This window comes from Lingula anatina, chromosome 3, assembly GCF_051362555.1.
Source record: "Lingula anatina isolate TDL-2025a chromosome 3, LinAna3.0, whole genome shotgun sequence".
Classification (NCBI taxonomy): Eukaryota; Metazoa; Brachiopoda; class Lingulata; order Lingulida; family Lingulidae; genus Lingula; species Lingula anatina.
The window spans coordinates 26,113,144-26,137,739 of NC_141769.1; the positions used below are offsets into that span (position 1 = coordinate 26,113,144).

At 33.5% G+C, this 24,596-nt stretch overlaps 3 protein-coding genes across 6 annotated transcripts; 1 reads left to right on the plus strand and 2 right to left on the minus strand.

The window, feature by feature from the left end:
• Positions 1-33: 33 nt before the first annotated feature.
• LOC106169857 (beta-sarcoglycan) lies at positions 34-9,810 on the minus strand. Of its 2 annotated transcripts, none has more exons than XM_013549485.2 (8): positions 9,651-9,810; positions 5,110-5,268; positions 4,733-4,848; positions 4,248-4,430; positions 3,747-3,780; positions 3,357-3,511; positions 1,283-1,417; positions 34-989 (listed from the first exon to the last, which is right to left on the minus strand). In XM_013549485.2, the coding sequence occupies exons 2-8, from the start codon at positions 5,237-5,239 to the stop codon at positions 783-785; spliced, it is 960 nt and encodes a 319-aa protein (XP_013404939.2). In that variant the 5' UTR covers positions 5,240-5,268; positions 9,651-9,810; the 3' UTR covers positions 34-782. The 2 variants fall into 2 exon arrangements, with proteins under 2 accessions (XP_013404939.2, XP_013404940.2); XM_013549486.2 differs by having other exon boundaries at positions 5,110-5,274; positions 9,651-9,743.
• Positions 6,938-9,106, minus strand: LOC147763138 (uncharacterized). The gene is made up of 2 exons (XM_087009761.1): positions 8,766-9,106; positions 6,938-8,434 (listed from the first exon to the last, which is right to left on the minus strand). Exons 1-2 carry the CDS (start codon positions 8,767-8,769, stop codon positions 7,149-7,151), a joined length of 1,290 nt encoding a protein of 429 aa, XP_086865887.1. The 5' UTR covers positions 8,770-9,106; the 3' UTR covers positions 6,938-7,148.
• Positions 9,811-9,870: 60 nt separating the features above from the next.
• Positions 9,871-24,422, plus strand: LOC106169214 (mitochondria-eating protein). 3 transcript variants are annotated; one of them, XM_087009758.1, is made up of 11 exons: positions 9,871-10,002; positions 13,857-13,962; positions 14,389-14,623; positions 15,422-15,517; positions 16,202-16,396; positions 18,259-18,463; positions 18,764-18,922; positions 19,285-19,460; positions 19,935-20,061; positions 20,649-20,814; positions 21,470-24,422. In XM_087009758.1, the coding sequence occupies exons 1-11, from the start codon at positions 9,916-9,918 to the stop codon at positions 21,547-21,549; spliced, it is 1,632 nt and encodes a 543-aa protein (XP_086865884.1). In that variant the 5' UTR covers positions 9,871-9,915; the 3' UTR covers positions 21,550-24,422. The 3 variants fall into 3 exon arrangements, with proteins under 3 accessions (XP_086865884.1, XP_086865885.1, XP_086865883.1); XM_087009759.1 differs by lacking the exon at positions 16,202-16,396 and adding an exon at positions 17,286-17,399 and having other exon boundaries at positions 22,713-24,422; XM_087009757.1 differs by having other exon boundaries at positions 9,872-10,002; positions 22,713-24,422.
• The last annotated feature ends 174 nt before the right edge of the window (positions 24,423-24,596 follow it).

Consider the following 24,596-nt stretch of genomic DNA (forward strand, 5'->3'; position numbering starts at 1 on the left):
ATAATTAAGATAAAAAGAAGACCAAAACTGAAATCATTGCTGAAACAAATAAAACATCTAAAATTTCTTGTATTAGCAGTTTATGATACTGTACATAGCATCTAATAATAAAACGAATCCCATAGATAAATAATAAATATTTAAAAAGTTTTTTTTTTTTTCTCTTTTCCTACAAAAGCACTTACACTGAATTAAAAATACTCTTGATTTTAGTCAACAAACCTAATCTCTTGAGTGAAATACACAAGTGTCAGTCCTTGAACACTTGGTTCTCCTAAAGGTGTAATACAGCACCAATATTTTTCTTTGCCAAGATTGTCCATTTTGCATATGTTGGTCACGTAGAGATAACAAAATTTGCATTAAAAAGCTAGAATGACAACTACCGAATTCAATGTGTCATTTTCGAAGTCATGCTTGTATGAAAATAGGTTGTTCACAAACTAAGGTACATCCAGTTGAATTTACTTAATGCTAGAAGCAACGGTCAAGAATATTTTGCAATCTTCTCACACTGAGCAAGTCCTTGTATCACTGGGATCCCAGTTGGCTATCTGCTACCTTAGGACTTGATGTCTCTTTCAAACTGACAAAATGCGCACTTTTTTCAACATCATCAGTCTTAAGACTTTTAAATTAATCTTTGGCACACCAAACTCCGTCCATGTATTTGGTACTTCCTCAAATTCTTTCAGCAAAATTTTCAAACTATCTTTAAAAATCATCAATCCCGACAAAGATTAATGAATTCATTGGCAAAATTTTCAAACCATTTTGTATCATCAATCCCGACAAGGATTTTTGAATTCATTGGCATTGGCACACCCATATCCTGGTTGTACTACTGGGACTCTGAATAGTTTTCCGCTCGGAGCACAAACACAAAGCTTGTAGGTGAGTTGTCCAGGGTCTCCTCGTCTCGGGTATAGAAAACTATTCACTTGATCCAAGTAAACTCCCTCCTTTCCATCTAAGGTTATTTTTCCTCTCTAAAAAAGAAAAATATAATTGGCAAAGAATTTTAAAAAATCAAAATCAACAGAGAGTGTAAATTTTCCAATGTTTTTCTGCCAAATTTTTCACCATTTCAGTTCAAAATATGTCGTATTGATTTGGCAAACATCCCCTAAAACTTTGGCTAAGAGAATTGTAATTCTGGACCAAGCTCAGCAATATATTTTAAAATAATAATTTCATTGTCATATTTATAATTATACAGGTAAAAAATGAAAATTAATACGATCTGCTCATAACTCATTTAAACTAGTTTAATAAAATAAACCTTTGGATTGAGCACTATGTCACCCCCAGCTGTTGCCTTGAAACTCTTGCCATCTGCAGTTAAAAATTGGGCTCCACTGAAGGTAAGGTTGGTGGTTGACTCGATGTTCAAGTCTTGATCTATTGCTGAGCTTATCTGAAAGATTTTAAGAACATGACAAAATAAATTATAATGATCTTTGTTTTGCTGATACTCATGTATTACATGTGTCTTTTCATAGGGCAAACAAATAAGTAAAAGTTAAATAAAATACCTGCAGACTGTCATGAGATAGAAAGTAAAACAAGAAATGGTTATGGACATACCTCATTTTGAATCGCTTAAGGTAGATCGGTCGTTACATGTTCCAACATTTGAATTTTTTTTAAAAAAATTTTGTTTGAAGAGACACCCAAGTACATTAAAAATTTGCAAAAAAAATTGGGGGTCACCGACAAAATAAGAGAACTAGGCCCAAATATGATACACCCTGCATATCGCACTAGTCCCCATTCAAATCAATGGGAAAATGGGTGTTTTTTCAATAAAGCATTATTTTTTATGACTTTCTGATGTTCGAATTTTTTAAAAAATTTTTTTGTGTAAAGAGGCCTCCAAGTACATTTAAATTTTGCCAAAAAAATTGGGGGTCACCGACCAAATAAGAGAACTACGCCAAGTTGAAGTGCATTACACCTTGCGTGATGCACTAGTCCCCATTCAAATCAATGGGCAAATGGGTGTTTTTCACCAAAACGTTATTTTTTATGATTTTTCTAAAGTTTGAATTTAAAAAAAAAACTTTTTGTGTGAAGAGGCATCCAAGTTGATTTAAATTTTGCCAAAAAAAAATGGGGGTCACCGATCAAATAAGAGAACTACGCCAAGTTGAAGTGCGTTACACCCTGTGTGACGCACTAGTCGGAAGTCCCCATTCAAATCAATGGGAAAATGGGTGTTTTTGCACTAAATCGTTATTTTTATTTTATTTTATTATTTTTTTTAATTTGTGTCTGTGTGTGTGGAGAGACATCTAAGTACATTAAAAACTTTCATTATGTTTAACAGTTGAAGTGAGTATACTCAGCTATTTTCAGATTTGTCATACTGATGCGAAGGTGTAAGCCATTAACTTAACAACCAAATTATTGAAGAGAGTAATAAGGGAAATACTCATGCATATGAAAATAGTTCATTGCCGTTGTTATTTATTTATGAATATAACATGAACGTGACATCGTAAACACTGTGTTGTCAAGTAAAATAAAGCGTCTGATACAAAGTATCAAATGCGGCATTCACGTGCTTGCTTGCGGTGCGTTCAGTACACTTTGTTTACACTGACACTGACAAGTAGAGGTCAGAAGTGCACAATTTTTTCTGTATAATATAACGCAGTTTCAATTTTGATTAGTGAATTTTCTTCAAGCTGTATGGCCATTTTCTGAACATTTGTATAAGCTACGAAATATTTCTCAGTCCAAATTTCTCTAAGTCCAAATGAGTGGCGTTCTGACGCACTTCCGGTTTTTGTCGAAATCTAAGCTACGGTTTGCAGTACATTCAGGGCGTTCTACCTCAAAATGTACGCAGCCACTTTGATTGGAATTTACAACACTTATTCTTTACATGATATAGCACCTATGTGCATAATTTGTGAGCTTTAGCTGTCATACTTTTTCTAGTGCCAATTCAAATTGGAAAAGGAGCGATTTCTTGAAGGGCAAGTCTATGAACGTGCTACAGTTGTCGTATGGAATCATAGTCGACAAATGTTGTCGAAAATCTGTATCGATCATACAGAGTTACAGACAAGTTGATAATGTATGTTTATCTTATAGATAATTGTTTTATTTCCTCAAATTGATAAAACAGACTGAAGTGTCGTTAGAGACGATTGACGATGCGCTAAAATTGCGCAAATCGTCAAATTACGTAACGACCGATCTACCTTAATTTTATACATATTCCTTAAAGATAAAAATAGCACAGAGACTGACCTCAAAACACTACTATATAACAATTATGCATAGACTGATTCAGCATGAAAAATAAATGACATAAAACAGAAATTGTATTCATATATAAATTCTACCTTATTTGTGAGTACTTCTGCAGTTTCCATGTGTTTAAATGGGTGTGAGAATCCTTTTTTGAAATCTGTGGAGAACAGGACCTTGCCCGTTTGTGGGTGGATAATTTTAAAAGCATCCTTCACAACAATCCTTGTAACATGAGGCAGGACATTCACTGTAAAAAAAAAATTAAATAAATCTAAATTAAATGACAAAAACTAAGAGTTAAAAGCAAATCATCATTTCAGAATCACTTCAGACTTAACACAATAATGGATATTTTTAAAAGATGTTCAAAACAGTCTTTTTTAAGTAAAAAAAAAAATTTCCTATGGATTTCACCTTTTTTTATAAAACAAAATTGTAATTATAGACTTGAAGCCTTTGTATCACTACTTCATGCTCCTCACCTGAAGAAACATTGCCAGCTACCATCATGTGGATCTGAAAGTTGAAAAGACTGATTTTTGTTTTGCAAAATAAGAAAAGATAAAGAAAAGACAAAAAGGCTGGCACATTTTGAGCCATTCAACAGATGCAGATTCAAAGAAGTCCAAGTAAGAAAGCAGGCTACACAGAAAAGAAATTTTGGAAATTTCAACAAATTGAATGGTCTATCCAAAAAATATGTAAAATATAAGTACACTAAATGAAGATTAAACTATTTTATTTAGTGCATTAAAAATTGTCACTAAGATTCCAAGCTTTTCATCAACCACTGACTTATGTATATAATACACTGTTATTGGGGAAAATAAGGCTTTGCATTTTGACCTTGTCAATGCTGAATTTCAAAAACAAAAAATTTTATCAAAGTTAATGTACATGAAAAGTCAGAGCTTTCATTGTCCTTTTCATGCAACTTCAAAAGGTGTGGTGTTTTTCTATTTACCTTTCACTAATCTACTTACAGGCTGATTTTCTCCAGTCACTGCAAGGTCCTGAAAACTGGTTACTCTGCTACTTCCATTCAGAAATACTGCTCCCATGTCGGCATCCGTGAGGAACCTCAGCACTAAACTGGGAGAAATGAACTCCATTCCAGCAATACCAGTGTGGGAGATCCTCAATAGACTTAGGATGACTATTGTCACCTAGAACAGAAGTTTTGAGAATAGGAAAAGTGCTCATCTGATATAAAAAATTCAGAGTTTAGACATATGGTAACAAAAATTCATTTTAAGAATGTGTTAATGACAAATGATTTTATTTCAAATTGTAATCTATCAATAATGTCACCTACACTTTATCATCAACTGAATATACAGTGCAAAATCTGAAAGACAATACCATGCATTTTCCTTGGTTTGCTTTTAACATACTGTAATATAAACCTTTCTTTAATAGTTCTGAATACAGTAATATTTTTGCTCAAAATCCACCAAGTAATACTTACAACTAAATTTCCAAGAACCATCAAGAGCAATAGAATCAAGAAAGCATAAAATACATATCTCTTCCTTCCCCTCAGGCCTGTCTTGTGCAGGTGTTCTTCATTTACATGAACATACCCTACAAGCAAAAAGAAAATGTTCATTTCTACAATGTTCATATCATGTGCATAAAATCTCATAATAAATGCCTATGACTGGTTGATTGAAACAAAACCAGTGACATTTCCTCACAATGAGACTGTAAGAAACAACTAGTTTTATAGCAGGGCAATACAGAAGAAAGGGAAACAGTAAATGGATTTACAAACTGAGTTTTAAAATCTTAAATCTGGTACAGTCCGTTGAACTTAATAACCCACATAAAGAACTGCACATTTACCAGCCCTGAAATTACTGCTGTGTTCCTTATTGACTCTACGCTTTAATAGTGACTTGTCCCTCATGGACATCCTGATGTGGCTTGGCTGCAGAGAATAATAGGAAGTACTCTGTGTTGCACCATCTGCCATTTTCACAAATGCTACTTGTTGCCACAATTCTGAAAATAGAAGTTAATATGAAAAATAAACCATGTTTTACAAAATTCTCAATACATCAAAATATTTTTGTAAAATTATTTTATCAATTTCCCAAATCTAGTTCAAGGAAAGACATTTAATGTGCAGAAACCAAGTATTTTGTACATTTGTGTCTAATATAAAGATTAAAGCATCCATTACATGTGAAGCTTGCTGTCTGTCGATTTGGTGCCAGCATTTATTTATCTAAAACATTTCATACATGATATGATCAAGCTATACACATAAAAGCTATATACAACAATGTATGTAAGGATAACTAGTATAGAGCGATCTCTCTAGGCGGCCTCGTTTTGGGCTCGCGCCATATTGGTAGACCGGAAAATGGCGTCGAGCACGATTAACATGAGGAGAGTTAGGGTGAAAGATACGAAGACAAACGCCGTTTCAAATCAGGAAAACAACTTTCACAGTTATAAGTTAAGTCTACCTGCACCAGAAAGGAAGAGGTATGAGGACAAGTTGGGCATTATAGACGGTAAAGACCCATATGAAACTACCACATGGTCAACAGACGCTCAAGAATTTGAACTGAATTTTGTTTGCTTTTTTTTACTAGTCCAAGTATTACTCAGATTGTATAATTGTGGTTTTGCACAGATTAGATAGCTTTATACTTGGTGGTACTTATGCATAGACGTGTCTTGACTCAAGAATGGGAACTTTCATTATATGTGAAATCATATTCTGTACCATGGAAATGTGATTATACTTACCAGTGTGATTTTTTTTTTCTGTGCTTAGGCTTCGTTCACATGCAATGTCTATTTTCTATTTTCTATTTTCGGTATGTCTTATGATCACGGTCTGTGCACTGAATATCCCGCGGCGTAATTACTGGCAGCGCGAGCCAGTTACTATAAGTTACTATAAGTAACTGGCTCGCGCTGCCAGTAATTACGCGGCGGGATATTCAGTGCACAGACCGTGATCATAAGACATACCGAAAATAGAAAATAGACATTGCATGTGAACGAAGCCTAAGTTAGTGTCATTTTGCTTAAATGTGAGGAATTGGTCAAAATGTGAACTTGTATGTGCAATTGCATTTAGTACTTACACTTTTTTTTTTTTTGTATTTCCAGTTCATGGATGTGATATTGTGCATAAATGTGTTAATGCTCAGGAATTTAAACTGAATTTTTATATGTGTATATTTTTAATTAGTCATAGTAGTACCTAGAATGATGTTGTGATTTTGTACAAACTTTATATCGGAATTTTGCATTTTCCTGTCCTTTTACATTTGTAAGAAAGGTATTTGCTTTAGTTCGTTAAGTTGTAATTTTGGTGCTGGGACTGCTACATTTTTTTTATTACTGCTTGCCATAGTGTCAGACTTGAGCCCTTCCTGTAGATTTTATGATTGATTTGCCATGTTACTTGTCTTATATACAGCTGAACTGTTTAATTTTAAGTTTTATGAAGTTATATGTAAAATTTAATGAGAAATGGGTATATACCAACATCTCCACTGATGCTCAAGGGAATAATAAAATTTAATTTGCCATTTCTGTAATAAGTGCAGTATGTACAATCCCATTATGTATTTATGTTCTGCAATACCCAGGTGTCTGCAAAAAGAAATATAAAAATGATGATGGTAATAAATGAATGAATGAATAGAAATATGTTGTTCACAAATTTTATTTGATCTCATGACACATACCCAAGTTTAAACATTTGAGTAGCGGATGCAAATACATCCAGTGATTTTCACATAATTCTAAAGTGCTGCAAAATGACTTTCGATTGTATATCAATTTGAGATTACAAAAATGAATAACACTATATATGCTTTCTTAAAATTAACAATATTTTAAGTTCCTTACAATTTCTTTTAATCAAATGGTACAACAGAATCACATAGATTTGTTAGTGCACAGCAGACTACAACTATTTTGTCAATTGTAAGAACAGCATCATTCTTTGTTGCTGAAAAATAATCAATAGGTAACCTTGATTGTAATATAGTATACTTCTGACGAACAACTCCTATGACACGTTCAACATGAATTCTACTATTTGCTATTCTCCTTGTTTGCTCAACATTGTGTGCTCCTAACTGTGGTTTGCCCTTGGTAAAGGCGGGAATGTACAATTTTGCACACATGCTACCCACACTATCCTGTATATCAAACCCCCTATCTGCTAAGACTACATCACCAGGCAAAAGTTTATTGAGTAAACCACAAGTTTCTGTTATGTGCTTATCACTAGCCCTGCCTCCATAGCCATCTGATATAAAGCTGACAACACCCTGCGGAGTGATACCTATCAAAAACTTTGCTGTATTGCTGTGTTTATAAGCAGACCAGGTCTCATTTCTGGCTTTAAGATTGGATGGACATTCCATTGGAATTTCAAAGCAATCTACAATAACAGCAACTTTAGTGTCAAAATGTTCACGAAAACTCATGGGCATTGTTTTTTGAAGTTGCTCTCTTTCTGGCCAATAAATGAGAGGCAGTGAACAAGCATACAAAACACTCAAGACATTCTGAAATATTCTAGAACCTGTTGAATCAGATATGCCAAATCTTACAGCCAAGTCTTTGTTGCCCAGATTTAATCTCAACTTCATGAGCACCAAGATCAACTGCTGAAATTTGTTTAGTATACTTTTGCGTTGAATAATAATATCTGGTTCAACGTAATCAAATAAACACTTGAGAATATGGTAATTTTGCAGCCCAGTGTAATATCTAACCAACACATCATCATTTTCAAAAAAAGCCATGTCGAATGTACGTTTCTCATTAATTTGTTTCAGTTCTTCGTTTTCTTTTCGTAGTCTATATATTTCAGCATCTTTGGCATCATATAACTTCATGTCATCATCTGTTTGACAAGCTGTTCCCGTCTCAGCTGGCAAGGGGTCTTCATGAAGGTCTTCTTGCGGGTCTTCTTGTGGGTCTTCTGGTGTGTCAAGTTCAGGGGCACTTTGCAATGACAGTAATGTTTCGGCTGCATCTTGCCTCTTCCGCTTCACAGATCTCTGGACTGACCGAGTGTATCTGTCAGAGGCAGACCCAGATAGCATGCTGTCACTTGGAGAAGTTCTACCCATGTTAACGGTTGGAGCCCAGTCAGGATTGAGATGGTCATACAATGCAGCTGGTTTATCTAGAAGACAAAAATATCTATGGGAAAAAAGATAATACACATGTCATATACTGAACCCATGAAAGAATATTTGTGTACTGAAAACGTGAAATGATTTCTGTTTTCTGATTTTTTTACTGGTAATTACAAGCAATAATCAATTTTCACCATGATTATTTCCAATTAAGGCTATTAATCAATGCAAAATTGATCTGCATGCGGAAATAAAAAGCAAAAATGGCGTACTATGCACTTGTCAATTATACTTGAAACAGCAAGTACATATCACACAAAATACTTAAAAGAAACGATCAAATATAAACATAACTACATTGCTTCACATATAACTTACCCATAAAGTGATCCGAACAAACACGAATGTGTTTGTAGCTTGATTCCTTGATATCTGCTCTCCCAATATTCGCAAGCCATTTCACACGTCTCGCAAGTTAGAGTTCTTTTGTCCTGTCCCCTTGATTGGCAATGACTTTTGGCAGCCTATAGTATGACCTGTTGTTTTCCTTGTTAGCACCATGTTTGTTTGAACAGCCATATACGGCACACATCGTCGGCATTTTAAAGCAAATAGTGAAAATCGACCGGTGCTACCGCTATGTTGCTTCCGACTACCAATATGGCGACGCTAGGACACGCGGGAAAAATGATGACGTCATAATTAGTTCGCTCTATATATATATATACAGATAAATATTCAGTGTGATGTACAATGAAAACCTATATAATAACAAATATTGAATATATTATATAAGATATGCAGGTTCAGGCACATGTGCTAGTTCCCTTTGTCAGAGGTAGCAATGTGCATAAGATATAAATTGTCCCTGAGTGTTCATAATGAAATTAAAGCTCATCTATGTGAGATTTACCCGCCCAAGCGAATTTTACTTGAAAAATATTTTCTCCTACACAGAAATCATTGTTTGGCCCAGCCCTGCACTTGGACTCGATGTTTTATGATATTTTGTTCATAATTTACTTCTAGCTTGTGGAGGAGGGGGTCTAAAAAGTCTATTTCTTTGTAGATTTGTGGAAATGATGATGAAAACGGATAACCCCAAGTCATAAGAATGAATGAATTCCTACAATTTTTAAACCCAAATAATGACACTTGACTACGTGTCTTCTACAACATGCAAAAAAGCATTAATGCAAAATAGAGCTGTAGTATTAATCTAAATAATCTACAATGCTTAAATGCATAATAATATCACGTTACCTTGGAATTTACAGTTATTTAGCAAGAGATCAAAATGTTTACATTTTTGACCGCCATATTGATATGCATTAACGGTCTCGCGAGATCAATGTAATTATTTTTAAATATGCCTCACTTTTACAAATTAAGCATTCTTTTTACAGTTTAAATCAATTTTTGTGCACAATTATTCATTTAAAAAGTTATATGCAATTCTACTAATAGATTAAGGAAGGATTCTTGCTGTTGTCATCGTTACGCATGCGTGGCATTTAAAGCGTCGAAAATGGCGGAATCACTAAGAAGACTTGTGAACATTGCTTCCTTTAGCATTTTGCAGGAGAAATTGGAGAGATGGCTAGATGATTATCATGTAAGTTAATAACAATTAGATAGCTATCTGTTATTTCAATGCGACGTTGATTGCATGAATGGATGGTACTTTTTGGTGCAAGTAAAGTAAGCCGTAAAGCAGGTGCCCGATCCCGTTGCTATCGACATATTGAACTTTCTTAAGAAGTACTGTACAGTTAAGTCGAAGGAAAACAGGAAGCATATTTTAGAGCTTGCATAAGTGAATTACTGGTTGTCATATGCCACTGTAATATCTTTTAGAAACATTGATGTATCTCTTGTACAAATTGTGGGTTGTAAGCAGAATAAGTGAATATTTTGGGAAACTTTTTTTTTTTTTTTGGAAGTGCTAGCGCTGCTACCCTGTACTAAAGCTATATTTGTAGATGTATTATGAATTAATGCCTTTCCTGCAAACTGTGGCTTGCCATCTTCAGAGGTTGAAGTGAATAAACCTGGTGTTGCGAACCAACTTACCTGATAGGGATTTTAAGTGGTGATGATGCAAATACAATGTAGCTGTGTAGAATAAGCAGGTGAAGTGAAATAATTAATACGGATTCTATATCCAAAAAATATGAAGATTAAACAAAGATCAATTACAATTAGCAAAAGAATACAGTGGCATAAATTGCCGTATCTTTTACAGCTTGTTTTTTTAGTTAAATACAGGTGAATAAACACATATATATGACTTTGACTGATATAATCAAATAAAACTAGAAATGTTAGTAACATTAATCCTACAATGAATTTCAAGCTGTTTAATTTGAAGATATATGCCTTAGCAAAGGATCTCATTAAAAACCTGTCACTAGAAATTGCAGGAAAAATGTCATGCAGTTAAGTTGGAAGCTGTGGTTGTACGTTATGATTTGTAACTAGGGACAAAGGCTTAATCAGCCTGAAACAAGTCAATTAACAGGTTTATCATCTAAGAAATCAATTTTACAGATTTGCAAAATAAGGAAGTCTTTTGTTTCATCATTGATTTTAGTTGGTCATTTTGAATCCGTGAGTCATGCTCTGGATGTTTGCCAGTTTTGTCATCTTTATTGTTAGTGACATACAGTAACTAAAGACAAAATAATTCCCACTTTGGAAGAGATCAAAGCTGCAGTCTGCAAACATTTGCAATTTCCTGCTAAAAATGAAAAAAAAAAATAAATGTTGAATTATTCTTTTCTGAATTTATAATTTCCTCCTTTTGGGAGATGAGGATAGGTAGAAATCTATGAGGTACTGAGAGTGGAAGATATTTATTTTACACAAATGCAAGCTTTGAATTTTGTTAGCAGTACCCTTAATGCCCCCACAAAAGCTGGTGGCTGCATTCCATTCATGTGAGTTTTAACAAACAGCTCTGTGATATGCAGTACAAACAATATACTGCACCTGTCAACAAATTATAAATGGGGTCTTTGTGATGTGACCTTACTCTTTCAATGAGGAATATTTATATTTTTCCAGTCTGTTTAAGCTATGGAACAAACTATATGCATAACTTTGCAGTGATCAATATATGTTTTTCCAAGTTTAGGCAAGCATTGGCTAACTTTTCCAGTAAGATAAAGATGTAAAACCTCACTGATATGAAACATTGGCACATTGATTCATATGCCTTTTCTATTAGATAACCACAAACTTATGGTGGACACTTTCTTTTATGCTGCGGTGTGGATATGAAAATGGCTTAAAGAAAACACAGAGTTAGAAATTGATTTTGTTACTAATAACAGTCTCTTATTTCTGTGTAGCATCCATCTTCTTAGCTAAGAAAACATAAATGGTTACCAATTAGTTGAACAGTGAATTGGTTTATTGACATGGGGATCTATAGTTATATTGCATAAACATGTAGCTACAATAAGCCCAACTTTTTAAAAAGGACTACATTCTGTATTAAGTATATTTCAGAGTAGAAAGCGGTCATGTTTTTAATGTGATGGATATTTACATTTATTACTCCAAAATCATAAATTTCATCAGCTGTTGACTGGACTTGAATATAAATGGTTCCTGCAAACAGAATTAACCTCTCCAGCACTTGCCAAACACTTACAAATGTCAAAATGTCACAACGTTAGGGATTTAAATTTGTTTGTTTCCTAAGCCACATTGGTTACTTGGAAACACAACTGGACCACTCGGATCAAAGTGCTTTCTGGTTTTTCTACAAGTAGAGCTGAAAGCATTTTATGCATAGTCCATTTGGACCATGCAGCAATTATGTGTTATTTGAGAATAATAATATTCTTTTATCATGATAATGAAAACACCTGGATTCATTTGATCATTTAAGCATAGTTCTATAAAGTTGCCACAAATTCATGGAATGCCCATGGCATCATTCCACTGTGGACACATTTTTCTTTTTCACCTTTTTGTATGAAAGTCGTTAGAGGTTAGTTACATGAGTTTTAACTGTCATTCTGTCGAAGTGTAAGATTTCAAACGCGCAACATTTTATTATCATATGTAAACACCTCACAAATGCAGTAGTTATCAAGATAAGTGTTTAAACAGAATGATCTTGTGCCCTCTTTTACCCCAAATTCAACATTGAGACTTCTAAGTATGTACACATTTTCTTGTTACTCCTGTTGATGCGGTTGCAAAGGATTGTACATAGTTTTCCTGGTATTAGTTTCATGGTTGATACCTTTTTAGGAGTGTATATATAAAACTTTATCCAAAAACCATCGGTTTAAAGTTGCATAGATAAAAAAGGGGACAATAAGTTAGTGAATAATATCATGACATTTAGGATATTTAGAGACTGTGGTCTATTACATATGGAAGAGAATTTTTTAAAAAATCAAGACTCATTCATTTGTTCACAATATTTATAAATGTTGAAAGCATTTTGTATCAGATGGAAATAAGCAGCATGAACAGCATTTTTTTCATCCCTTATGAAGAAAGCATTCAACTTTGGCATCAATCCAGTTACAAGCAAAATGACATTAATGAGAACCAGCAGTAAGCAGGAAATGTAAGCCTGTTTTGAATTCGTAATCTCATTTGTGAATTAAATCACTAAATGTTGCTACCTGTCGGGAGTGACAGGTGATAATAAGGCAATAAACCTCTGGATTAAGACTTTTCTTCAGTCAGAACTCTGCAGGTGGCTCATATGTTGATCATTGAAATGTTTAGTATGAATAAAAGAAATCAAAATACAATGCTGCAAATGAATAAGTTGAGTGTGTAAAGGCAAAAATGGTACCATTTAAAACATAGGTAATAAACCTGGGAATTAACACCTTATTTAGTCAGATTTAAGCAGGCAGCTTGTATGATCAGCATTTTAAAAATTTAAACATCTTTTACTCATACTAGATTTTTGATATGAGTAGAAATCAACAAGCACAATATAAGACAATAGGAAATTAATAATGTTCTGTGTGTAAGTAGCCCTTGATACAAAAATGACACCATTTAAAGCATAAAATGACAAGTGAAGGGCTTATCAGTCATATATTGAATTCTATGCCACTTGCGTGAATGGCATTGTAATAGTTGTGTATTTTTCTTTAATATTTGATTAAGAGAAAGCTTTTCAGTGCAATGCGGGAATTTATTGATGTGGTTATTAACTACCAAGACCTTGTTGTATTAAATGGAAATTCTCCACTACAATTGGTACATTGATTTTTCTATAAGCTAATTACTGGTATCCAGTTATGATTCAGTTGTGATTTGAACCAATGGAAATTAAGACAGTGTGTGCTACAACTTGACTGTATGTGTCGTGCAATCAGCAATGTGCACAATTGATTTATTTGACTAAATTATATCAGCAGGTATTATTATTATTATTATTATTATTATTATTATTATTATTATTATTATTATTATTATTAATTTTAGGTGAACTCCTGTGACCAAAATGTTGCCCGGTGCTGTGAGATCATAGAACTCAATGCCAAGGTCCAGGGGCAGATTTTCAAACTGCTCAGTCTCTGTGCATCTGAAGGTGAATATTTTTTAACCTTTTTTGGGATAGACACTCCTCGTGAAGAGCTTTTTTCTCTCAGATTAATTGCATAAATGTGTACTTTATTACAATAGTCCATATTTATCATGATTTTTTATTTTATTTTTTTTAATTTATTTATTTATTATTATTATTTTATTTTATTTATTTATTTTTTTTTTTTAGTACTGCCAACTTGTCTGCTTGAGTTTGTATGCAAGTGCAGTGAAATAAAACAATTAACAGTGTTATTGAATTCTATTAGGTTAATGTCATACCTGGAATTTATGAAAAGAGAGTCGGGTTCATGGAAGATAGTATGTTTTAGTGAGTAACCAAAAATTATAATTCTTGAAAAATAATCTTCAAGATGTTGGGTATTTGTGACTAATTACTGATTCAGTGTTCCTTAATTCATTAATTCAGGTGGAATGTATGGTGGTGCTGGTGCCATCAAATCCCGTCTTCTTCCATGGCTTGGACAGAGCTTCTTTGCGTCAGGGGGCAGCGTGACAGCAGATACAAGTCTCAGTGTTCTGGCGGAGGCAGCGTCCAAGGATCGTGAAATTAACGAGCTCCAAGACCAGTATGAACGATCCATTGTTGACCTGGAGGATAATTTGAGGGTGACCAACATTGAGAATGATAACCTTAGAACTGAGTAAGTTTTAGTCTTAAGTAGTTTTTTGGGGGGCTACAAATGTCCTTTAAGAATGTTTTAAGAGCATGTATTTATCTCTGAATTTTTCGAAATTTTGTTCTGAATGAATATGATTTTCTGTTGGCTGTAAGCAATGTCAAATTGAAAAATCCAGCAGTTTGTTGATTCTTACAATCACTCCCCCAACCCAATCCCCCCCCCCCAAAAAAAAAAAAAAAAAAAAAAGAAAAAATACATTCTTCACTTCGTCTGCAAAACATACGTATATAAATCAAGATTTGTCTAGGGAATTTTAAGTGACTTTTAATAAAATATGCTATTGCTGCTTGGTTGTATTAATGCTCTTTGGACCTCTGTACCGTGGCACAGAAGTAAGCAATGTACTTTGGCCATTTTGCCATGTATGTTTAATCATTGTTTCTTTGAAATGACATGGAACAGAATCATATAAATTGCACAGTAATTGGCAGGTCCTCTGATTTATTCTATGTAGGGTTCAAATGAGGTTGAAAAGGTTATTGTTCTATGCCATTCTAGCTGTCAATTTTCAGTAATCTGTTTCCATTGAAAACATGTATGTGAATACTAGTATATTGAAACAATCAATATTATTGAGAAAATCAAGATCATAAATGATTTATGGTTATATAGATAATCATAAATTAATATAATTATTTATGTCAGAGCTTTAATGTAGGTCACTGATCAAGTCAGTGCTCCAGTATTTGTAACTTTATGTAGCATTGGAGCATGATGTTTTTAGCCTATTAATTGTTTGTCTTTACCTCTTTTATCAAGTCTTGCTGAGGCCCAGGATGAACTTGACCGCACCAAGCGTGAATCCACCAGTGAGAAGATGTTCAATGAGTCAGAGATCAGAGACCTGAGGAACAAGTAAGTAAACACAAACACACATTATATAATTGCAACTTTGAACTCAAAATAATTAATTGGATTTAGTTTTGATTATCTGCATTTTATATTTTATTATATTTCTCTGTTGAAACAGTTTGACCGTTTAAATTGTCTGTAAAACTATAGAATTTTTACACAGGTTTATACATATTTTATGATGTCTTACAAATATAATAGCTTAAACATGTTATGGAAATGTGAAATATTTTTAGATAATATATTTCATGTAATGCAACTTCACAAACTGAACGAAGGTACCATAATTTAAGATTATTGAATAAATATTATGTTCAGAATTCCATTGACAGTCATGCTGAAACATTACCTTATAGACTTAGATACTCATGTTGTTCACTTCCTAATTCATTTGTTGGAGTTTGTTATGCAACATTAATGTACTTGCATTTACAGCTGCTAAAATACAGATAAAATGATTTTAACTTAATATGTTGATTTTAATTTGATTGAATTTTGATTATATTTCCAGAGAGCATTATTTTTTTTTTTCAGATAATTCTACATGCTAAATCATTAAATATAGTAAATTCTGCTTTCCATTAATATGATTTGGCATGAAATTCAGTCAACAGTAACAATTATTTCAGGCATTTGTGAAATGGAAATTTAAACATATGAATGTATAATATTGATGTGTGAATGTAGGCTAGCCCTGGCTGAGGACGAAAACCGCAACCTTCGTGAGAAAAGTGGCCTCCTAGATGATTATGAACGCCAACTTCGAATCCTGCGTGAAGAGATCGCCATTCTTACTGGCGAAAGGAACTCTGTTCTCAAACACAGAAGCCATGTTCCACTCTATCAACACACACACTCTTCTACCCAAAGCATTGTCAATGGGTAAGAGTTAAGGCTATGGGCCCTGTGTATACAGTATTAACTCAACCTAGCACACTGAAACTTTACTAACTTATCAATCACCTTGACATTCAGGCATGTATAAAATTGAGATGCCTGAATATTTAAGGAGATCAGTTATACACCAAGGGGAATGGTAAAAAAATTGCTATTCATTGTCTCATCACTAAACTATTTTTTTTTTTAAATAGAAGAAATCATTATGCAAATTGATAGAGTTCTCTTGGGAAAATATAATCAAAAATTCTATTCTTACTTTTAATCTTTGGAAGCTAATGAAAATAACTGAATTCCCCAAAGGTTTATATCACTGACCATAAAAGCCCTGCCCAGTCTTCCTTCCTTGCTGCTCGATGTTACCCAGCAGCTTGCATCACAACTATGACCAAGATATTTCACCTGGGTCATTTTCCTCACTAATCTGCTTTGGCACATAATTAAAATCCTGCTTTATCGTAGCAACTAATACTTCATTTTTTCTTTCCATTTCTTTCAGCTATCAGTAGATTTATTAGAATTATATAGCGCACACATCATTTTGTAGCCGTGTGTTATTTGTTTGCAAGCAATTTGAGCATTATACGACTAGAAATCTCAAGGAGACCACATTTTGTTGTATATTGCTATGATTTCTTGATATATTTGTAGCTGTTTGTATGAGATTTGTAGTTATATTGTAAATGCATGCTCCCTTAGCACCATTGCGTTAGAGAAGAAAAAAAAGACACTGCTGGAGGGACATCAGGACAGCATGCCTTAGCTTAGATCATTATTTTATGTAGACTTTGTAATTATTTGTACATTATAGCTTAATCATTACTAATTTTCTGTTGCCTGCTCTCTCTCCCTCTTTCACTCCATACTAACATAGGTACCGAGATAACCAAGTTGAACTCTCACGTTTGAGAGGGGTAATTGAAAGCAAAGATGCTGAGATTCGACGTCTCAGGAATGAACTGATTCTTGCGGGTGGTAGACCTGGAATGTAAGTCTGATTTGGGGTTTGGTGATGGGGAAGTTTTTATGTGGTATTTTTACTGCTGAAAATGCATGGTGTTGGCATTGGGGTATTATGCATGGCTTTGAAGGTTTTTGGTGTGGGATATAAAGAGTTGTCAAAATCTTTGGTTTGAGTAAGAAGTCTTTTTTGCAGTACATATAAAGAAAAAAAATTGATTTATTGTAAAGTAGAATTTGACTCGGTCCTAATTTTCATGGGAACAAAATGTGCTGTTTAAAGGTATATAACAGTATTTGATATGAACTTGTTAATTCTTACGAGAAATTTTTTAATTTTTTATTAATTTGAATAAACATTTTGATAAGCACGAAAAAAAAAATTGTCACGTAGGAGTTTATAGAGAAAACATAAATAGCTTACTTTGTAATGAAATTAGCAGATGTAAATACTTGAAATACGACTTTTTGATGTGGAGTTCTGAATACTGTAACATAAGTCCCTCAAGATGTTATGTTTGCTGAGCAAGAATTTAGTTGATTGTATTGAAAATAACCCACTATTGCATGCCCCTCACACCCCTTCCCTGCTTGTTATTTGCTTTGTCACCTATCTGTCTTGAAATCATCTAAAAACTTGATGTCTCTTAGTGATATTGCTATCCATTCTTATTTAAAAAGAAAAATTGACTTGGAATATGAAATATTTGATATAGTTTTTTGTCAGAAATGTAATGATAAATTGAGTAATTTGTTTATTTGACTTGAATTAAATATGTTGATATACTTTTCACAGTAAACTTATTATTTACTTATTACTTATTATTTACATTGTCAGTGGTTACTTATTTCAATTTCACTTTAAGTTAGAATTTATCCACTTGCAGCGACATGTCTGATACTTACCGCTCATTGCCACGCGTAAGCTCACCTCTGTCTCCTGATGATGTCACACAGCGTGTACGACAGCAGAATCTGATTACACGTTTCAATGACATGTTTGCCCAGGATCGCTTGGACGCAATGGATATCTTACGACGTTACTCAGATGACCACGAGAACAACCAGCGAATTGTATTTGCTGCTTTGGTGGTATGAATTATTTTCTACTTCTTTTTAGACTAATATTTGATAAGATTAGTGTAATCAGAAAATTATCTTAACAAATACCTTTATAAGGAAAACAAAACATAGTTCTGACATAGTTTTGACATAAGACATAGTTCTAACATAAGTTAGAGGGACATATATTCGTTGATTTTTTTTAATCAAATTTAAGTTTTAGCAGTAAGGTCATAGAAAGTACACATACTTCTCTCCATTACATAAAAGTCAGGCAGTTTGTACGGTGATGAATATTTAAACAGGATCTTATTTCCCTCTATTTCACAGGAAGCCTTCGCTAGTGCCAAACTGGCTTTCCGCCAGTTCAAGCTGAAGGTCCGTTCCAACCTGGCTGCCACCCATGTTGGTCCTGATACTCTAGAAGAGGCTGTACAAGACTACATCAACAGAAACACTGATCTCTATGACCTCCCAAGCCTACAGGCTGTAAGTATTATTTCAAGCATCTGAATTCAGTTGTTTGTGATTTAAACCCCTTCCCCTCTACTCTCTTAATTCCTAATTCTGCACTGAAATACGTTGCTCTTTAAGTTGGAATAAAAACATCTCATGTATAATTATTAAAGATTAGTTTAGTCTACAAACAATTGTTTTAGTATTTATTTGCCTATTTGATGAATGATTAGTAATTAATATGTGTATGATTTTTAATGTAGAAAATCACCACTATCTCTATAAATAATTGCAATGACTTTTTTTTTTCAGAAAAAAATTCAGCTGGTTCAAATCAAATAACCTCCATTTGAATTCTGAGTGTGCAGCATATTTACAAATTATATTTCTTGCAGGATGTTGTGAGGGCTTTGAACCGTAACATCAAAATCTTCCTGCCAGCCGATATTTCCTACAATATTATCGGCACATTCATCCGTGAAGCGTGCAAGCTGGCCTGGCAGATGAGCGCTCTGGCACACCCACTGGACATCGCTGTCTCCTCTGACGCTGAACTTTTTGATGACTACAAGTAAGTTGTTATGACATCAGTTTTAAATGTTTGAAATGTGAAAAAATTAAAGGTTTGATGTTAAGTAATTCACCCTTGTTATATGCATTGAAAAGAAAAATTTGCCATCGCTGTCTCTTCTGATGCTGAACTCTTTGATGACAACAAGACAGTTGTTATGACTTTTCAGTTTTAAATGTTCATTATGTGAAAAAATATAAGGTTTGATTGTTATATGCAATGAAAAGAAAACCTTGCCAGAAGTTATTAAATGTTCATAAATAATCGCTTTTACTTAATATGAGTTTGATTGGGTGTTTTGTTCTCAAACAAATGTTATTTATTTAATAAATCTTTTAAATTTTTTTAAAGAAAAGGGTAAACATGTGTAGGAGTTGTATGGACTTTTTTAGCAGCTATAAAACAATATTCCTATGTACAAATGGCATGGTAAGACGTGAAGATGTTTCAGCCCTCATTTCCATTCTTCTCCAGGTATCGTCGCAGTTACGACTCCGAGTACACGGCTCCGCTGGTGAACCACCACATCTGGGCATGTCTGCAACAGGGCACCAAGGTCATCGTGAAGGGAGAGGCTTGCACCAGAAGAGGAGCATCACTGGTAGGGCCTTTCTATCTCTTTTGCATCACTGTACTAGTACATGATTCCACCCTTCTGTTTATTGCCCGAAAAATATGGTAATCATTTCAGAAATTTCCCCATTTGTGATGGCTCCATCAGGGCAATCTTGCTAAATCTATTGGTGGATATTGTTCTTTTGTAGCATCCACTAAGCAGTACCCATTTAGTTTGTATTTTTGCCTTCTGATATTGAAATTACTGTCATCTTTATCAGCATTTTATTCACATGTAACTGTTTTACTTATTCTATAATGGAGATTTTTAGATGTTATGGGATCTTTGATTTTTCTTACCTCTGTGTCATTTAAAGAGGGAAAAGAATTATATGCTTGATTTTAATTTTAAAAAAATTACCATACAAATTCAAATGAACAAGAATCTGCTGTGTTTGTTTTATTTTCATTTTGAAATTAAATTAAGGTGGTAATTTTAAAGTGACAACATATTAACATGCAGTTTTATGAATTTAAAGAGGACCTGAATGTACCGTAAGTTTAAAATTATTTTTCATCTTGACCAAATCACTGTAGGATCCAATTTCAACTAAATATATTAAATTATTCCAGGGTTCACCAAGGCGCAGCAGAAGCCCCACGCGTTCCATGAGCCCTACTCGCTCCTACAGCCCCTCAAGAGCTCGCAGCCGCTCCCCCAGTCCTAGAAGAATTGGAAGCCCCATGGATCTCAACTCCTCACTAAGTGCCTCTTTCAGTGGACGGTCCAGCCCTTCAGGTCAGTAACTGGCCAGATTTCATTTAGTCTAGTGGTTTTACTTAAACTTTTCAGTTCATTGGTTTCAGACTGATAGGACTGAGATGACAACTATCATATATATGGAAGTCCATCAAAAAGTTAACCTAAAACAACTGCAAAAATGTGTGCTAGTCCAATGAGACTAGTATCTTTGCAAAAAACTTGTTTTGTTATTATTATTTTTTTTTTCAATTAGTTTCACCCCAAATCCACAAATTAATTATCCCAGACTAGTGGCTTAAGTCACAGACTGCTGTAAGGAAATTTCTACATATTGTTAAATCAATTTCAATTATTTCATCTTGCCTGTAGTCTGCCTCGCTGATTATTGGACTGCTTTAATACCCATCACAATATTTGTCTCATCACAGATTCTTAAAGCATGCAGTATATCCACTGATGCTAAAATTAGTCTGAATCTATATCTTACATCCATTTCACTTTCAGGGACATGGACATGAGTGGATTAATCCTTGTGTATAAATTATACATGACAAATGACACATATCATTCCATAATATCAATATTTGAAAGATTAATATTGACTACACTACTCAAATTATATCATCCTTTCAGCTTCTAGTTGAGAATTGAAGTGCTTTCTGACATGATGTGTTTGTATTGTGTGTTTCAGCGCGCCCAGGGTCCAGCCATGGCTCAACAAGACACTATACCTCATCTATAGCTCCATCTCATGTGTCAGATGCCTATTAAGTCTTCAGTTCTAAAAGAATAGAGATATATATATGTCTTTTAAAAAGATGAGAATAGATGTATACATTTTCTCTTGGAGCTGATTTTTATTACATTTCGTAGAGATGATTGTTTTGGACTAGAGAATTTATGTTGAAATATTCGGTATGATGACTGCCAGAGCAATATCTGTGTTTTTAATTATGCGAATATTGTCGACCTTCTTATGGAAACATACCACTGGTTTTGTGGCATTTTGGTTTAATCTGAAATATGTATGTCAGTGAAATTCTCATGTGGTGTCAAATAGGGAGTCATTCGAGCCGACATTACATATGACATCACTTGTAGGGACTAGTAATGTAGAGCAATATAGAAAAAAATCAAAAACTTTTTTTCTATTTTTTTTTCTTTTTTAATTCTGTATCAAATCTTAACATGGATAAGACAACACAATCAAGTTGATGAAATTTTGATGTGTCTTGCAGCTTTGCGTGACTAAGTATAATTTTTCACTTACACTATCATAGATTCTATAAAAAATTAATATCCAAAATTACAGTGAATGAAAAATGAACCAGCTTTAAGCTGTCACAAAAATAACATTGCTTAGCAATTTCTAGGAGTGGAAAAGTAGTTGTTTGTCTATCTGTGTATACTAACCATGTCTTTCACATGTGTTTCTAGTTTTAGGTAGAAGATATTATGCTTGCTAGCCTATTGATGTCAAAAGTATGTCACCTTGGTCACCTGTCACCTGTCACCAGCACCGTCACTGTTTGTTTATCAATAAATTACTTATGTTATGTGAATCCTTTAATCCTTTTGTGTTTCAGAGCACCAGTGGTTAGATTTGCCTTTGTTGCGTGGCTGTTTGCACTAGTCATAACTGTTTTTTTATGTGTATATATATTTATTTTAACACAATAGACAGTTTTTGTGTAATGTTATGAATATTAGGCACTGAAGACAAGTTGCTGTGTGAAATTTAAGCTTCTAAATGATTTATAATACCTCAAGTGACTTAAAATTGCAATTAATGGAGCTTTGCTATTGTTTTTGAACCTGTGGATGTGATAAGGTCAGAATCTAGAGTGGTGTGACTTTTCTTACATTGATAATACCCCTAGAAATAATCAAGTACCATTGAAGGTTTATATCTCCATCATTTTTATGTGCTGCAGGTTTCCGTCCCAGTAGTCGTAGCTCTCTCCGCTCCAGTTCCCCACGCCCATACACGGCTTCTACTAGCCTCTCCAACTACTAATCGTGTGCTGTGTGCATAGCCTAAAAATTACCAGATGATGAATAAGGAAAATTTGGAAGACGTCTTTTGAAGAATTTTGAAGTTTTTGGTGTAAGGTTGTGGTTTTTTGGAACACTATTTTGATGAAATAGAAAGACTGCAAATCAATGTGGACAATAGAGAGGAATGATTTTTTGCATAAATTGTGAAGACTTTTTGAAGATTAGACTTTGGAGCAGTATTTTCATACATTTTAAGGACTGAAGATTTCTTGTCTTCTTTGAAAATTAACAGCTTGTTATGTACCATACAATATATATTTTTGATTAAGATGAGAAGGGAGAATGTCAATATTAATCCTGATATGGACAATTTCTTTGTAATGGCTCTATTGTCACAGTGGTAAATTTATCAGTATCCACCTATGCAGATTACAATTTAGTATCACATTTAAACAAGGGTATACTAGAACTTTCTTTTGGTATTTGTTGTGTTTGGTTTGGTGATTTATTTAATAGGATATTTAGTAAGACAGCGCAACATGCACACTTGATATTAGGCATGTGCTATCTTCACAGTAAACAAAATTTTACATTGCAGTGTTATAAATCTTGTTTACCATGTAGCATTGAAATTCATTGGTATAATAATCAACATATATTTAGAGACCAATGATCACAAGGTATTTGCCAAAGTATAGACTATGCAGTATACTTATTGATTGCTGTATAATAGCTTTCTGACTATTGTTCCTTCCTTCTGACTCTGTCCTGTACAAATATGATAACAGGATAAGCAAGATTTTGTAGCTTTGTGACAATTATTCTATCTTCATATATATTCTTGTTCAAGAGCTTAAGCAAACACTGTATATTTTCTTTTACTTTTTTTTCAGATAGTTATAGATATCATGTACCAATTTTTCAGTATTAAAGTTTAAATTTGTTACATTTACTTCTTATTATGACTCAAGACTCTTGAAAAAAGTTGAATGCAGTGGCATCAATTAAGATATTATAATTGTTTGAATATGTCTCTGTGTTTCTTTTTCAACATATTAAAAGTTGACTTATGTACACAAAGAAAGAAATTGAGAAACACATTTTTAATGCAGCCTTAAGGTCAGCAGTGTCCTTATTTTTATTTGGATGGGGTAAATTGATCAATTTTGGTTTTATTATATGATATAATGTCTCAAAATTTGTTGTATTCTTGAAAGATACCAGTGCATCAGAAGTATTAATTAAGATTTATATCAGTTTCTCAGGTGGATTAGATTTGTTTGTTGCTTTAATTATTTTAATATGCTTCATATTTTGCTTAAATCACTGAGTGATAATCAGGCTCATATAAGCTTTATTAAAGCTTTTGGCAACATTTTGATTGTTTTTATTGATTCTAGAAAAAATATATATATTGCATAAATGTATCACAATTTATCGTCTTTCTGTAAAAGATTTCTTTATTAGAGATTTAAGATTTATATTTTGATATTTACACCAGATATTTAGTGCATATTTGTATTTATTGATCACTGTATTATACGATTTTATTTGATTTTAATCACCTATTGTAAATTGTATGTATCTAATAGTTGATTTGTGTGTAGTTTGCATGAATCTCAATAAAATTGCTTTCATTTTCTTTCCTTGGTCTTAGGTTTTGTCTAGGACACATGAATGATATCAAAAAATGGACTGCAATTATGTTACAAGAGTAAATCAGTTTTGACACACATATGAATAATGGCATTAAGGATCGAAGCGATGATGCCCCCTCCACTGGGGTTACACTAAAGTTATTGCCGTGACACTTAACGAAA